The sequence below is a fragment of the Entelurus aequoreus genome, linkage group LG14 (genome assembly GCF_033978785.1).
Source record: "Entelurus aequoreus isolate RoL-2023_Sb linkage group LG14, RoL_Eaeq_v1.1, whole genome shotgun sequence".
Classification (NCBI taxonomy): Eukaryota; Metazoa; Chordata; class Actinopteri; order Syngnathiformes; family Syngnathidae; genus Entelurus; species Entelurus aequoreus.
The window spans coordinates 24,977,478-24,995,147 of NC_084744.1; the positions used below are offsets into that span (position 1 = coordinate 24,977,478).

Consider the following 17,670-nt stretch of genomic DNA (forward strand, 5'->3'; position numbering starts at 1 on the left):
AACAATTAAACAAACTTGCAGCTAACCACAATCAACAACATACCATTTACGAATACCTTCATTTGTCACTTTCTCATCTTTTCTTCACTTTCGTTTTCCTTTACAAACAACATCCTGTATCCATCTCTTCCTTACACTTCACACAATGTTTCTATTTTCTGTTCTCCTAGAAACCAATCACATAACGTAAGGTTATAAACATCCTTTTCCCATATTTTCTCAAACCATCCTCTTCACCCTCATTCTGTTTTTTCACCTGCTCTCTCTTCCTCTCTCTCTCACTTTCTCTCCTTCTCTCACAATACAAATACAATAATCCAAAATAATCAGTCTTATAAAATAATTTTAGCTTTAGATATGATTTAGGGCAGTGGTTTTCAACCCTTTTTTCCCAGTAAACTAAAGAAATAAAATACAGCATAATGTCATCATTTTCTGATTTATTAAATTGTATAACAGTGCACCATATTGCTCATTTGTTGTGGTCTTACTTGACTTATTTGGACAAACAAACAAAAATAAGAATAACTAAAACGTTTTAAAAATTAAACAAGTGATTAAATTATAATAAAGATTTCTATACATATAATCAATCATCAACCTTCTTTGGATATTGCAATAGAGATCCATCTGGGCTCGTGAACTTAATTCTAAATATTTATTTTGTTGAAGAATTATTCTTCTATAATTATATTTATAAAGGATTTTGAATTGTCGCTATTTTAAAATATTTAAAATCTCAGGTACCCCTTGGCATACCTTCAAGTACCTCCCTTTTTTGTCCGGGCGGAAACACCATACCCTCCTTTGAGAACTACTGGTTTAGCCTATAAAAAATCCTTTGTCTCATACATCATTACACTGTACAACTCCTCTTTGGGGGGCTAGGATGACAGGGAATGCAAAACAATAACAGTGCAATACTTTTTTATATCATGGTCGTTAATGCCTAGTTTCTCTTTTAATAGAATCTATTTTGTTTCCATTTATACCCTTATTAGTTACTGTTTACTTTTTACTTCTTCTTCCAAAGGGAACTCTCCTGAAGGAATCAATAACGTTTTATCTGTCTATCTATCTATCTATTACTAACCCGAGCACAATTCATGACGTCATGCTCATCTTGCAGACAGTTATTTCCATTTAGTTTTATTCTCTATTTGTAATTCTACATGCACCAATGTCACATAAAAATTTGCTTTCTTTGTTATTTATTTACATTATTATTTCTGGTTTACTTGCTGTCTGTTTACTTAAGTTCTCATATTTTGGTCTGTCTTCCTTCTGATTAGAATTTGTTTAACGCTTCTCTACGTTTTGTTTTGACAATGGCGCTGAGTGGCTCTTATCTGTACTTCTTCAGACTCTATGTTTCACAGATGCCTTTAGATGTATTAGAATATACATTTAACTTTTATTTTATTGTGTGTTTATTCCTAAAAAAAATTAAAATGTCAATGTATAATCAATTTATCTTTCTCAAATTTAAATTCAATATTATTAATTTATTTGTTGTATAACTATTAATTCAAAGTTACAGTGTGTCCTAATCTATGATGTTCGTGCGTGTGTGTTTGTCGCAACTTCCCACAGGAACTGGATGTATCAGATAAGCAGCAAAGCTGTACCAAAAAAAAAAGTATACTAGACATATAAATGAATGATGAATTAAACAATGTTTCAATGTCCCACAATCCGTATTTATTTATTGATAATTAACCGTGTAATTTTCCATATATCTATTATTTTACTGGACTTAGCAAGCACCTACTACTAGCACACTCTACAGACCGAGAATAACTGTTCAACCACACTTAGTAATGCCAAGCTAGATGCTAACCTAGCCTTACTATGCCTCAGTCAGCAAACTTTTGCTAACCTAGCCCAATGATATGCTAACACAATGCTAACCTAGCTCAATGCTATCAGTGTCACTCCTCTTCGAACCAATGCCTCACGCAGCTGTCACTCACACAGCCTCGTCACACGCACACACTCTTATCTCAAAATGTCTCCCAGCTGAGACTATATGCGTCACACAGTCACTCACACACAGAGAATTTACCAGCACAGTTAAAAGTAAATGCAATAGACAACTACTTTTCTCATCCAGAAGCACAGCTGTATCATATCAGAACCTTAATAATAAGAACAACATTTATCATTCACTCTTAGATGGACAAATAGTCAAGTTTAAGGAGGGTATTCTGGACTTCCCTGCTTAGGCTGCTGCCCCCGCGATCCAACCTCCGAGAGCGGAATAAGATAATTAAATGGATAAATCATTCACTCATATGTTTTCTGTACATAAACTTTGTCTACTTTCTCACACGCACACACATTTTAGACAATTTCCAGACTTTTACAGATAGTGGGGCTTTGAAAAAAGCGTGAGGGGAGGTTGCGAGAGGGGGGGAAAGGAAGGGGGGAATTAAACCAGATAAGAAACCAGGTGCTACACAAAAGTTATTAAAATACGCAGATATATATATATATATATTTAAAAAAACACACATTTTTATCCCACAAACCACTCCCCCCTGGTCCGGACCAATATAAACAACTAATGCACGCGTGCTTTTGTGGAATCGGCCGTCTCATATCACAAAAACCAGGTTCCATCATTGCTCATAAAACGGCGATTAACCCGTTTCATTGGAGCAGCACCTGCGTTATCAAACTGACCAACATGGATCACCGGCCTCTAAGGCGCCATAGGACCACCAGGAATCACCCAGCATCCTACAGACATCGTGTCTGGTCAGTCCCATACAGTTTCACCAAGTTTCACCAAAGCTCTACCATATGGAGCCCGAGACGCCACCTGTCTATTCTGCAGCCATTAAACAGATTCGTGACAACTTGGCTCAGTTGATCTCCTTTACCGGAGTCACTGAATGGTCACCTAATATGAGGCTTTTTTACACGCTGAGTCACAAGGACTAGGGACCGCTGCAGTTTCCACATAGACAGGTGTCTCGCACTTTCACAGACGTATCAATTTTATATGGGCCAAATGTCACATCAGTTAGCAACCCTTGCCTTAAATTTATCTTTGTCCAACTCTGGCTAATTCTGATGTACTTGCAGAAAGAAGCATCCTCTGCCAACAACGACAGAGGATGAAGAGGTTAAAAGAAATCGTCTGTGCTTCTACACTCCAAACCACCAAAATTCTATCAACAATCCCCTGATGTTAAAAACAAGAAATCACAAATATTCAACAAACACACAGACAAATGATCACATATAAAACAACTCAATCCAACCATAATTTACCCCATTCCAGGTTGTTTTTGGAGAACCTGACTAAACCTATCTTTTATCAAAAATAGATTCAGCAGTTAGTCTTATCGATCCGGCTCTCTCCAGGCAGAAAATGTTTACACTTTAAGCAAAACGCTTACCTTGTTATGCGCGCGTGCAGCACACTGTCTGCCTGACTGAGAGAGCGCGGAGCGGCTGTCGACCTGTAGCTTCTAAACCATCCTGTTCGTGACGCCAATTTGTGTAGTGAAATGTCCGAAGCTTAAGCAGGCAACAAAAGTAGTTTAGTACAACACATTTATTTACCCATTATCAGAAGTGCAGGTTGAATTAAGTTGTCCGTGCAAGCAGACACAATGTACTCCAGAGCACACAAGACACACACAAGCCAAAATCACCCCCGAGTTCCGGTCTTCTGCCAATTTTTATATGTCTGTTGTGCGTCATCGTTCCTTATCGAGTGCGTCAAATGTCTTGTTTTGCTTTTCCTATCTGTTCCATAACAACTCGAATCCTTTAGACAGTCAACACATTCTATAGACAGGTTGGCACGACTTAATATTCACTTTTGTCCCACAACTGGTCCATTCAATTGCACAAAAATACAAGAGTATTGAAAATGAGCGGACATTCTTAAAAGACAAGAAATATAGGTCAAAAGGTCAGAAATTCTACTACACACTCTAACTGAAAATCTGCTTAGTGAGAAGAATTATCTTATCAGACAGAAAATAAGCAAATATCACCCTTATTTGAGATATTTCATCTTAATTAGATTTCAGTTTTTGCAGTGCACTTGTGCATTTAAGAGATGCAATCCTCTGCCCATGAGCTGAGTGGATCAGTGCTATCAAGCTTACACGTGTTTTAAAACAGGCAAACCTTTCAGTAAGTCAGGTCCTAAGTGTGCAAGATGTGATCCGTTACAGACTTTCGGGGATTCAGTTCTGGGACCTTTCAAATGGATCATCCCGGTGTCAGTGGCCATGTCGTGCTATGGAGGACTCAACGCTTCCATCATTGCTGCTTCACGGCGAGTCTCAAACACATAGCACCCCCGCCACAATAAAAGTGTGAGAAAGCATCTTTTTTACAAAGTTCTTTCGGTGCAGGTTGTTCTTTGTGGGTGCTCGAGAGGGTCAACTCCCTGACACCCTGAGTCTGATCCACCTGGAGCGCTGCACGCCCATCCCTGCACTCCTGTTCAACGTGAGAACATTGAGGTGATCTTTTGAAAAATACGCCAATCACAATTTTGGTCGCTCCTTTGCAGGGTTTAATGGGCCTCATCTTTCTGTGCGTGGAGGATGTCTTCCTGCTCATCAACTATTTCAGCTTCAGCTACTGGCTCTATGTGGGCCTGTCGGTGGCCGGCCTCATCTACCTGCGCTTCACCCAGCCAGACCGACCCAGACCTGTCAAGGTGTTGTGTTTGAGTCCTGTCAACAATAACAATTAGAATAACTGCACTCACACAAAAAAAACACGCTTGCATGACCATGTCTGTAGAATACGGACAAAAAGTGAACTTACAAACGGCATTATTATACAAACCCTGTTTCCATATGAGTTGGGAAATTGTGTTAGATGTAAATATAAACGGAATACAATGATTTGCAAATCATTTTCAACCCATATTCAGTTGAATATGCTACAAAGACAACATATTTGATGTTCAAACTGATAAACTTTTTTTTGTTGCAAATAATCATTAACTTTAGAATTTGATGCCAGCAACACGTGCCAAAGAAGTTGGGAAAGGTGGCAATAAATACCGATAAAGTTGAGGAATGCTCATTAAACACTTATTTGGAACATCCCACAGGTGAACAGGCTGATTGGGAAAAGGTGGGCGCCATGATTGGGTATAAAAGCAGCTTCCATAAAATGCTCAGTCATTCACAAACAAGGATGGGGCGAGGGTCACCACTTTGTCAACAAATGCGTGAGCAAATTGTCAAACCGTTCAAGAACAACATTTCTCAACCAGCTATTGCAAGGAAATTGGGGATTTCACCATCTACGGTCCGTAACATCATCAAAAGGTTCAGAGAATCTGGAGAAATCACTGCACGTAAGCGATGATATTACGGACCTTCGATCCCTCAGGCGGTACTGCATCAAAAAGCGACATCAGTGTGTAAAGGATATCACCACATGGGCTCAGGAACACTTCAGAAAACCACTGTCAGTAACTAGAGTTGGTCGCTACATCTGTAAGTGCAAGTTAAAACTCTACTATGCAAAGTGAAACCCATTTATCAACAACACCCAGAAACGCTGTGCCCGAGATCTAAGATGGACTGATGCAAAGTGGAAAAGTGTCCTGTGGTCTGACGAGTCCACATTTCAAATTGTTTTTTGGAAACTGTGGACGTCGTGTCCTCCGGACCAAAGAAGGACAGAACCATCCGGATTGTTCTAGGTGCAAAGTTCAAAAGCCAGCATCTGTGATGGTATGGGGGTGTATTAGTGCCCAAGACATGGGTAACTTACACATCTGTGAAGACACCATTAATAAGGTTTCGGAGCAACATATGTTGCCATCCAAGCAACGTTATCATGGACGCCCCTGCTTATTTCAGCAAGACAATGCCAAGCCAACACGTGGCTTCGTAGTAAAAGAGTGCGGGTACTAGACTGGCCTGCCTGTAGTCCAGACCTGTCTCCCATTGAAAATGTGTGGCACATTATGAAGCCTAAAATACCACAATGGAGACCCCCGGACTGTTGAACAACTTAAGCTGTACATCAAGCAAGAATGGGAAAGAATTCCACCTGAGAAGCTTAAAAAATGTGTCTCCTCAGTTCCCAAACGTTTACCGAGTGTTGTTAAAAGGAAAGGCCATGTAACACAGTGGTAAAAATGCCCCTGTGAGAACTTGTTTGCATTGTGTTGCTGCCATTAAATTCTAAGTTAACGATTATTTGCCAAAAATATTAAGTATCTTAGTTCGAACAATAAATATCTGGTCTTTGCAGTCTATTCAATTGAATATAAGTTGAAAAGGATTTGCAAATCATTGTATTCTGTTTTTATTTACTATTTACACAACGTGCCAACAAAACTGGTTTTGGGTTTTGTACTTATTATTGATGCTTTCACATGGCCACTTGTAACAGTGAATAAAAATGAATGAATAAAAAATGAATATAAACATATAATAATAATTTGCACAGGCATAGTTTTGATTAGTATGTTTTACCAACAGATTGATGGATAACTTGCTCTGAAACAATGAGTCAAAGTGACAAACATATTTAAGTATTTATCTTTGTTAACCAGAAAATAGTTTGTAACATCTTGTTGCATGAAGTGTAAAACATTTAATTGCATTCAATTGTTATGTAAAAATTGAAAGAACAAATACAATTCGCCAGAAGGTACTTTATTACCTCCAGCCTTACGTGGGCCAGTTAAAATGACATGTCGGGCCACATCAAATGATGTTGCAAACAACATTAAATAATGTGTCCAACCACATAAAATGAAGTGGCGGTCCAAGTGAAATAATGTTGCAGACTTCATAAAATGACCAGGCGGGCTATGTAAAATAAAGTGGGGGAACACATTAAATGAAGAGGGAAGCGACATAAATGAAGGTGGCAGACCACATAAAATGACATGTTGGGCCACATAAAATAATGTGCCAGACCACATTAAATTATGTGGCGCGCTACATTAAATAATATTGCGGAACGCATAAAATGACCATGTGGGCCACTTAATATACGTAGATGTAAAATTATGTGGTGGGCCAGTTGAAATAATGTGGCAGACCACAAGAAATGCCCAGGCTGGCCACCATACTGTAAAATAATGTTACTGGCCAAATGAAGTAATGTAGTTGACCACATAAAATCACCTGGCGGGCCAGATAAAATAATGTATCAGGCCACATAAAATAATGTATCAGACCACATAAAATAATGTATCACACCACATAAAATAATGTATCAGGCCACATAAAATAATGTATCAGACCACATAAAATAATGTATCACACCACATAAAATAATGTATCAGACCACATAAAATAATTTGGCAGACCACATAAAATGATGCGGTGGGCCAATGAAATAACGTGGTGGGCCACATAAAATGACCTGGCGGGACACAGTAAAATAATTTGGCTGGCCACATCAATAATGTTATAGACCACATAACACAACATGACGGGCCATATAAAATTATGTGGTGGGCCACATAAAATAATCTGGCAGACCACATAAAATGATGTGGCGGGCTATACAAAATAATGGGTCAGACCACATAAAACGACATGGCGGGCCAATGAAATAATGTGGCGGATCACTTCAAATAACAATGTGGCCCACATAAAATAGTGTGGCGGACCACTTTAAATTATGTTGCGGGCCAGATTAAATAACGTGGTGGGCCACAAAAAATTATGTTGCAGACCATAAAAAATGATGTGGCGGGCCACAGAAAATAATGGGTCAGACCACATAAAACAACAAGGCAGACCAATAAAATATTGTGGCGGACACCATAAAATAACATTGTGGCCACATAAAATAATGTGGTGGGCCACATAAAATTATGTGGCGGGTCACAAAAAATGATGTGGCGGGACACATATAAAATAAAGTGGTGGGCCACATAAAATCGTGGTATGATATGGTAGGACACATAAAATGATGTGGCAGACCACATAAGAAAACCACCTAGGCCTCATAAAACAATGTGGCGGGCGACATTAAATAATGTGACAAAAAACATTAAATGACATGTCGAGGAACATAAATTGATGTGGCTGGACATATAAAACATTGTGGCAGGCTACATACAATAATGTGGTGGGCCACATAAAATGACGTGGCGGGCCACGTAAAATAATGTGACGGGCCACATAAAATAATGTGGTGGGACACATAAAATTATGTGGCGGGACATATGAAATGATGTGGCGGGCCTCATAAAATGATGTGGCGGGTCACGTAAAATAATGTGGCGGGACACATAAAATAATGATGTGGGACATATAAAATGATGTGGCGGGTCATATAAAATTGTGGCGGGCCACGTAAAATGATGTGGCGGGACATATAAAATAATGTGGTGGGCCACATAAAATGTGATGGGCCACATAAATAATGTGGAGGGCCACATTGAGTAACAATCTGAACCACCTGAAATAATGTAGTGGGTGACATTAAATAATGTGAGTAACAACATTAAATTAATGTGGCGGACCACATAAACAATGTTTCGATACATCATTTTCAAAAATCTATTAACGTTTTTTTGAGAATCAATTTTTAAAAGACAATTTTTGGGCCATGTCCGACACTTACTCGCTGTGCCCATATGTCAGGAGCCAAGAGGTTGCGCAATCTTTTCTCAGAAAGATAGTAACAAACGCACCCAAGTTCCCCGGGTGTCTTTGCCACTACGCATTTAAGGAGTCACGGGTGGGACCTGATATTCAGCTGGGAATGATTAATACATTAAATAAACACTAGACATGTATAACTATCAGCCACACAACGAACAGGCTTATATTTAATATGCCACAAATTAATCCCGCATAGCAAACAACTCCCCCCTCCCGTCCATATAACCCGCCAATTTAAATCAAACACCCACACAACACACTCAATCCCACAGCCCAAAGTTCATACAACACATATATTTCCCCAAAGTCCCAAAAGTTACGTACGTGACATGCACGTAGCGTGACATGCACGTACGGGCAAGCGATGAAATGTTTGAAAGCCGCAGCAGTGTACTCACGGTACCGAGACTGCGCATCCAACTCAAAGTCCTCCTGGAAAGAGTCCCTGTTCTCCCGGTTCTCCACAGGCCAATGGAAAGCACACCAAAAAAGTCAAAAAGGCAGATTATTCCAAGAAGTGGCTCCGTGGCAAGAAACACTGCGTCTGACAGGTGCTCCAGGTGGTTAGTGACGTCACTTTCCGCTTCCGCCCGGTCTGATAGAACCGGATGCCTTTTATATCCCCACATATTATTTACGTACATATTTAATATTAACATGATTATTAAATACGCCTGTAACAGTTTATAATAAGTAAATGGATGACATAATAAGTATATATATATATTTATTTTCCCAGCTGAGCACAAGTTAACTGTGACTGGCAATTTATTATATATATATATATATCGATGGACCCCTATGGCCATTACATTCCACCCCCCCCCCCCCCCAGCCAGCGGCTTATGGGGACCATAATAGGGTTTCATGTTTACCACATTAATAGTATCCACCTTACACTTATCAGTCAACCAACGAATACTGTAGTTTACAGGACCTAACTTCTTCTCTACCCGCACAGGCCCTAACCATCTGGGTGCTAGTTTGGCAGAGAATTTACTTGAAGCTTTGGAAAGTGGGTGCGCCCTAATCCAGACCAGATCCCCAACTACAAAGTGTACATCTTTGTGTCGTGCATTATAATATCTGGCTTGTCGAGCTTTGGACGCGCCTACATGTCTCTCCACTTCCTCCTTTAGGTGTGTGTGTGTAAGTATGGTGTGATATGCAGATGTGTGTGGTGGTGGAGCTTTGTGCACCAGTCGTTCCAGGGGTCCCATCAGATTCCGCCCGAGAGTCAACCTGGCAGGGGTTGAACCAGTCGTCTCATGGACAGCGGTGTTAAGGGCAAACCGGAATTCAGGCAGCCACTTATCCCAGTCCTGATGATGGTTCCCTACGAAGGCGGCAATCATAGTCTTGAGGGTGCGATTGACTCGTTCTGTCATGTTGGTTTGGGGGTGGTAAGCTGTGGTTAGTTTATGGGTTACCCCCCAGGATTCGCACAGACGGGACATCAGTTGGCTTGTGAACTGTGGCCCTCGGTCAGACACAAGATATGTGGGAACTCCCCAGCGAGTGAAAATGTCATTTTTGAGAATTTGGCAGACCTTGGGAGTTTTGGCGTCTTTCAGGGCAAAAAGCTCTACCCACTTGGAGTAGTAGTCCACCACCACCATCAGCACAGAGTTCCGGTCCTTACTGAGGGGAAAAGGTCCCATGAAGTCCACCCCCAGCATCTCTCCTGGGGCGTTGACAGTAGAGGACTGGAGTTGTCCAGCTGGCTTGTCGTTGGGGTTTTTGTATTGTTGACAAGTCCTGCATGCTTGGACGTGACTCCAGACGTCTTTCCTTACTGTCGGCCACCAAGCTACTTCCAGAATCTTCAAGAGCGTCTTCATTCTCCCCAGATGTCCTCCGAATGGACTGTCATGAAAGTAGGCCAGGAACTGCGGCACCAGAGACAATGGCACTACCAGCTGATAATTGAAGCCGCCATACTTCGATGGTACTCCCCGGTACCACACCCCTTGCTGAAGTTGATAGTGTATCCGGCCAGGTGTAGGTTGGTCAACAGAAGGTCCACATTCCAGACATGTTGTATCAGTTTTTTGAGCCTCAGAAAGATCTTGCAGTGTGCTGGGGAGATCTGACCAGTAGGTTTTCGGAACAACAAGGCAAATCTTCCCTTCTGGTGATTGGGGTGCCCGTGACAATGCATCCGGTACCACATTGCAGCAGCCCTTCTTGTAATAGACTCTGAATGTGAATCCCTGTAGTCTCAGCGTCCATCGTGTAAGTCGGGACGAAGTCTTAGGGCAGTTGAATGCCCAGGCAAGAGCACTGTGGTCCGTGAAGACATCAAAAGTTGTTCCCTCGAGGAAATGTCTCCACTTCTCAACTGCCCACACCACAGCCAAGCACTCTTTTTCGGCAGTGGAGTAGCGGACTTCAGCTCCTTGGAGCGCTCTGGAGGCAAAGGCAATTGGCCGTTCTTCACCTTCAAGGCGTTGCATCAGGACCGCGCCGAGGCCCAAGTCACTGGCATCACAGTGAATCTGGAAACTGATTTGTGGATGGGGCTGAGCAAGCACTGGTGGAGACTGTAAAAGGGATTTGAGGTGGTCGAAGGCCTCCTGGCAGGTAGGACTCCACTCCCAAGGAACATCCTTCTTCTTTAGTTGGTTTAGAGGAGACGAAATGTCGGCCAGCCTGGGGATGAACTTGTGGTACCAGCCGACCATGCCAAGAAACCTCTGAAGACTCTTCAGGTCTGTGGGAGGGGGGTATGCAGTTATTGCTGATATTTTTTCCGGATCTACTTCCACTCCTTTGCCTGATATTAAGTGTCCAAGGAAGGTGAGCTGATCTTGAAGCAGGTGGCATTTCTTGATGTTGAGTGTAAGGTTTGCTTGTTGTAATTTTGCAAACACCACTTCAAGGTCAAGCAGGTGTTGTTCTTCTGTTTGTGAAAACACAATGATGTCATCAATGTACACGAAACAGATCCTTCCCCTAAGCTCACCCAGAACTGTCTCCATTAAACGCTGGAAGGTCGCCCCAGCATTGCACAGTCCAAATGGCATGACTTTAAATTGATATAGGCCCAGATGTGTGATCATGGCAGTCTTTGGCTTGCTATCCTCATCCATGGCAACCTGCCAGTAGCCACTCTGCAGGTCAAGGGAGCTGAAATATTTTGCACCTTGCAATGACTCCAGGATCTCATGTATGAGGGGCATGGGATAGGCGTCATGCTGGGTTTTGGCGTTCAAGCCCCTGTAGTCCACACAGAATCGGGGTGTTCCGTCCTTCCTGGGTGTCAGAACAACAGGAGAGGCCCACGGAGATGTTGATGGCTCTATCACTCCAGTGCTGATCATTTTTTTGATTTGTTCTTCGATTATTTCTTGTTTTTGACTGGACACTCTGTAAGCCCGCTTCCTCACAGGCATCTCATCCATGGTGGTGATTTGATGTTTAATTACCTGGTGGCCCCAGTAGTCTCAGTCCACACAGTTGGCCACTTCTGCAGCAGTGGTCGCACCACCTCAGGTTGGGATTCGAGGAGGGGGATGGCAGACTGATTAACTTGGGGTTCTTCATTTATGGCCATGTAAAAATTAATGGAGGAACCAGGGTGAGTCCAGCGAAGCATTTCTCTGCCTTTGGGGAGAAATTTGAATTCTCTCCCTCCGGGCATGACATACCTCCTGAGATGAGGTATGAGTACCATTTGTGATGTGGTCATGAAGTCGAGACCTAACAACAAGGGCATACATAAGTGGCCATCAGCCATCTCATGAATCTGTAGGGTGCTATGACAGTCATGCAGATTGAGGAGCAGGGTGGCTTTTCCAACTGCTTGGTTTATTTGTCCATTTGCCATGACAAACTTTGGAATGCCGCTTGGCTCCAGAACCTCGCCGCACTTCCTCACAGCCTTCCACAGCGTATGACTCATTAGTGAGTACGTGCATCCGGAGTCCAGGACTCCATCTCCTTTAGAGCCGCGCATGCTAATAGGGACCACCAGGAGGGATTGTTCGCCCATAGCAGCGGCAAGGTCGGCCCCACTTCGACTCGGCCCAGGCTCCATCTTCTTGCCAGATCTTTTTGGAGGGTTGCTTTGTTGGACACGACTCCAATAGTCTTTACTATTTGTCCAATCTCGTTCAATCAGGGAGCCCACCTTGACCAGCTGTTCTACCGTTGTCACAATTCCACGTAGACCACTGGCCAACCTGGGATTGCAGGCACCGAGTATGCGGCGCACGATCTCGGCTTCCTCCATGTCATGTCTCCACTTCAGGCAGAGGGCACGATAATCATATGCGAAATCTCGCAAGCACCGATTAGGAGTTTGAAGAATGGAGTGGAGCTGCATCTCAATCTCGGATTGGTAGTCAGTTGGCAAAAAGGCTTCCAGGAAAGACTGCTTAAATGTAGACCAGCTGGTTATGGTACTGCGGGCTGCCGACCACCAACTCCTGGCAGGACCTTTTAAGACAGCATTGAGTGTTCCCACCAGCTCAGCATCGCTCAGAGGGCGGAGTGCTAAAAAGTTTTCACACTGTTCGATGAAATCGGTGACTTCGGCCGAGCCTCTGGACTCTCCAAACTGGGGAAACTCCATCCTGATGGGTGGTCTGGCTGTGGCAGCAGGTGTAATGGCGGTGACAGCAGGTGGTCTGGCAGTGACAGCAGGTGCAGTGGTGGTGACAGCAGGTGCAATGGTGACAGCAGGTGGTCTGGCGGTGACAGCAGGTGCAATGGTGACAGCAGGTGGTCTGGCGCTGACAGCAGGTGCAATGGTGACAGCAGGTGGTCTGGCGGTGACAGCAGGTGTAATAGGGAAGGTGATGTCTCGGACAGGCGGGTGGTGGTGGACTGGTATGGCGGCTGCAGGAGTGGAGAAGCTAGCTGGTCGCCAAAACCTTCGGGTTTTAGCAAGGGTATTTTTCAATTCCTCTCCCCACCTTTCATCTCTTCGACGCAGACATGCTGCGACAGCTTGGTCGAAGTTCTGCACCTTCGTGTCCACATACGCTTTCATCTCTGCCGCTATGGCCTCCATCGCTGCACTAAGTCCATCCTCCCGGTTAAGGGTGCTGTCGACCGCTTCTGTGAGTCGGTTCTCCAGAATGTCCACTCGTTGTTGCAGCGTTAGAAGTTGCTCCAGGACAGCTTCTGGTTCCACCCCATCCTCTTCCCCTGCTGCCGCATCCTGTCTGGACTGTTCTAAATACATAGAGTCCAGCAAGTTAGTCAGCTCAGCAACACCATTTGGATTGGGCCTACTGGTGACATGGCGGAAAGGGACAAGGGGCGGAGTTGAGTCCTGGGCTGCATCAGCAAAGTCCTGTCTGTCATCTTCCTCCATTAGGGAGTGGCTGCTGGTTGACATTGCTCCAATTAACCTAATTATGTGTAAGTATTTATTAACTGTCGTATATGTAAGTGTCTATGTGTGTAAATGTATAAAAAATGGTATGTATTTATGTACCAGAAAATAGATGTATATATATATATATATATATATATATATATATATATATATATATATATATATATATATATATATATATATATATATATATATATATATATATATATATATATATATATATATATATATATATCACAATGTAGAAAAAATGGTGACACAATAGGAGTGTGTGTCACACTGCTGACTATTTAGGGAAAAAAGTGAACCCAATATACATTTATATTTTAACAAGACAAATAATGTTTATGTACTACTTATTCCCCTTAACGTGTTTCGCAAAAAACAACGAAAATATGAGCCGCTGATATCAATGATACACTAAGCCCCGCTCCCCTGTACGGGCCACCACTCTGTAACAAACGCACCCAAGTTCCCCGGGTGTCTTTGCCACTACGCATTTAAGGAGTCACGGGTGGGACCTGATATTCAGCTGGGAATGATTAATACATTAAATAAACACAAGACATGTATAACTATCAGCCACACAACGAACAGGCTTATATTTAATATGCCACAAATTAATCCCGCATAGCAAACAACTCCCCCCTCCCGTCCATATAACCCGCCAATTTAAATCAAACACCCACACAACACACTCAATCCCACAGCCCAAAGTTCATACAACACATATATTTCCCCAAAGTCCCAAAAGTTACGTACGTGACATGCACGTAGCGTGACATGCACGTACGGGCAAGCGATGAAATGTTTGAAAGCCGCAGCAGTGTACTCACGGTACCGAGACTGCGCATCCAACTCAAAGTCCTCCTGGAAAGAGTCCCTGTTCTCCCGGTTCTCCACAGGCCAATGGAAAGCACACCAAAAAAGTCAAAAAGGCAGATTATTCCAAGAAGTGGCTCCGTGGCAAGAAACACTGCGTCTGACAGGTGCTCCAGGTGGTTAGTGACGTCACTTTCCGCTTCCGCCCGGTCTGATAGAACCGGATGCCTTTTATATCCCCACATATTATTTACGTACATATTTAATATTAACACGATTATTAAATATGCCTGTAACAGTTTATAATAAGTAAATGGATGACGTAATAAGTATATATATATATATATATTTATTTTCCCAGCTGAGCACAAGTTAACTGTGACTGGCAATTTATTATATATATATATATCGATGGACCCCTATGGCCATTACAAGATGGTATCATCACCATGCATGTAAACGTATCTCAGTAGGAATGTCTCAGTGTTTATCTTCATCAACGCTTCTTCTGGGGGCATGAAGTACAGCTAAAGTAACATCTTATATAAATGTCTAGGTCAGCGTGTAGTGCGGCTGGAATGTGAAACAAACAGTATGCTTGTTAAAGTACTCCTTACTACTACTTCTGCATGTATACATACTACATACTGTATAATGTACTGCATGTATACATACTACATACTGCATAATGTACTGCATGTATACATACTACATACTGTATAATGTACTGCATGTACACATACTACATACTGTATAATGTACTGCATGTATACATACTACATACTGTATAATGTACTGCATGTATTCTTCTCTCCGCAGCTGACCCTGTTCTTCCCCTTCGTGTACTGCCTGTGCAGTCTGTTCTTGGTCATCGTCCCGCTGTACGGAGACACCATCAACTCGCTCATAGGCATTGGCATCGCCCTCTCAGGGGTGCCCGTTTATTATGTGGCGATCCACCTGCCTGAGGATAAAAGGCCCAAGTTCTTACGCATCCTGAATAGTAAGTTTCTCCAAATTACTGTGTTTTTTTTTAAAATTGCAGATGTTGCGTCTTGTGAAGGCTCCAACTGGATGGTTTGTTTTCCAGTAATGGTTGCAAGCAGAAAAACTGAAACATGCTATTTTGATACATTTTGCGCAATAATGACCCTAAAACTAATGCTGCCGAGCGATTTAAAAGAATGAGCGATTAGTTTTTTATTTTTTTATTTTAATTAAATACACATTTTATTTCTAATTTTTAATTTTATTTTTATTTTTTTTCGTTTTTTTTATTTTTATTTATTTTTTAATTTAATTTGATTTTTTTAAAATTTGTATTTGTATTTTTATTTGTATTTTTAATTTTACATTTTTATTTTATTATTTTATTTTAATTTTAATTATTAAATTATTTGTTTGTTAATTAGTTAATTATTTTCCAGGCTATAGAGCGCACCAGTGTTTAAGCCGTCTCCACCAAACTTTAGAAGAAAAAAATATTTTTACATACTTTATATTATCCGCACCAGACTATAAGCTTCAGATACTGTATATACTGGTACATAATATTTTGTAAATTTTTATTTACATACATTAATTGTTTCCAAACTGTGTCTGTAACACGGCAGTAAAACGGCTGATCAAACAAAACAGAAGTCATCGTCATGGACCCACTAGTTGCGGATGCCAGCTCTCCAATCAGCTAAACCAGAGTTGTCAAAGTCGTTTTCACTGAGGGCCACTTTGCAGTTATGTTTGGCCCCAGAGGGCCGCGTTTATAGTGAACACGATTATTACACAATTTTTTATGCATTTTATTAGTAGATTTTTTAAAAACTACAATGTAAAAAAAAATATGGTAAGTTGCAATAATTTCACCTTAAAATGTTGTGTATTTTACTGTAAATGGAAAAACAGTACTGCTGTTTTTATGGTAAAAAAAAAAGGCAGGGAAGTTGCCAGAATTTTACTGTAAAATATACTTTTTTTTTTATTAATGTAAATAAAAAAACTTAAATTTTACAGTAAAAATTTGCCACCTGAGCTGCCAGTTTGTTTATTTTGTACCGCAAATCAACATCTGTAGATTTGTTGGTGTATTACTGTAAATGCCAAAACGGCACCACAGTTTATTACAGTAAAACAAATTAGTTTTTTTCATTTGGAGAAAAATGCTGTAAAAACCACAGTAAATTTTACAATTTTACCATGAAATCTATTGCTACTTTTACATTGCATCTACAAAGGCGAACGCGCACAAATTTTCAGGACTTATGCAGATCCCAAATACAGATCAGCAGGTACTAGAAAGTAAGAAAAGTTTCTTTTGCATAATATTGCAAAACAAAACACTAGATAATATGTTGTACCTTTTACACACACACCATAATAACACTTGTATGTTTAAGCGCATCAAGCGGTGCGGCTTCATAGCTTACCAAAGTCGTACTAAAACATTTTGATAGATTTTTGAGTGGCGTGTGAAATGTTCTATATTTTCAATGGAACAAATAAAATGTTGGTGTTGTTTACTTGAGTCATATTGCAGTCTACACATATCTCTTATGTGTGACTGCCATCTACTGGTCACACTTATCATTTCACCATGTACCAAATAAAATTGGTAAACACAACCAAAATTATTCCTTACATTAGGCGCACCGGGTTATAAGGCGCACTGTCGATTTTTGAGAAAATGAAATTATTTTAAGTGCACCGTATAGTCCATAAAATATATATATATATATATATATATATATATATATATATATATATATATATATATATATATATGTATATATATATGGTAACACTTTAGTATGGGGAACATATTCACCATTAATTATTTGCTTATTAACATGCAAATTAGTAACATATTGGCTCTTAATT

At 41.1% G+C, this 17,670-nt stretch overlaps 1 protein-coding gene across 2 annotated transcripts in view; it reads left to right on the forward strand.

Annotated features, from left to right (window-relative positions):
* LOC133664568 (Y+L amino acid transporter 2-like) overlaps positions 1-17,670 on the forward strand; it is a 49,008-nt gene that overhangs the window by 30,092 nt on the left and 1,246 nt on the right. For both annotated transcript variants that reach the window (XM_062069288.1, XM_062069289.1), the window contains exons 6-9: positions 4,197-4,300; positions 4,380-4,476; positions 4,541-4,690; positions 15,616-15,799. In XM_062069288.1, coding sequence (XP_061925272.1) covers positions 4,197-4,300; positions 4,380-4,476; positions 4,541-4,690; positions 15,616-15,799 — 535 coding nt within the window. The remainder of the gene's footprint in view (positions 1-4,196; positions 4,301-4,379; positions 4,477-4,540; positions 4,691-15,615; positions 15,800-17,670) is intronic.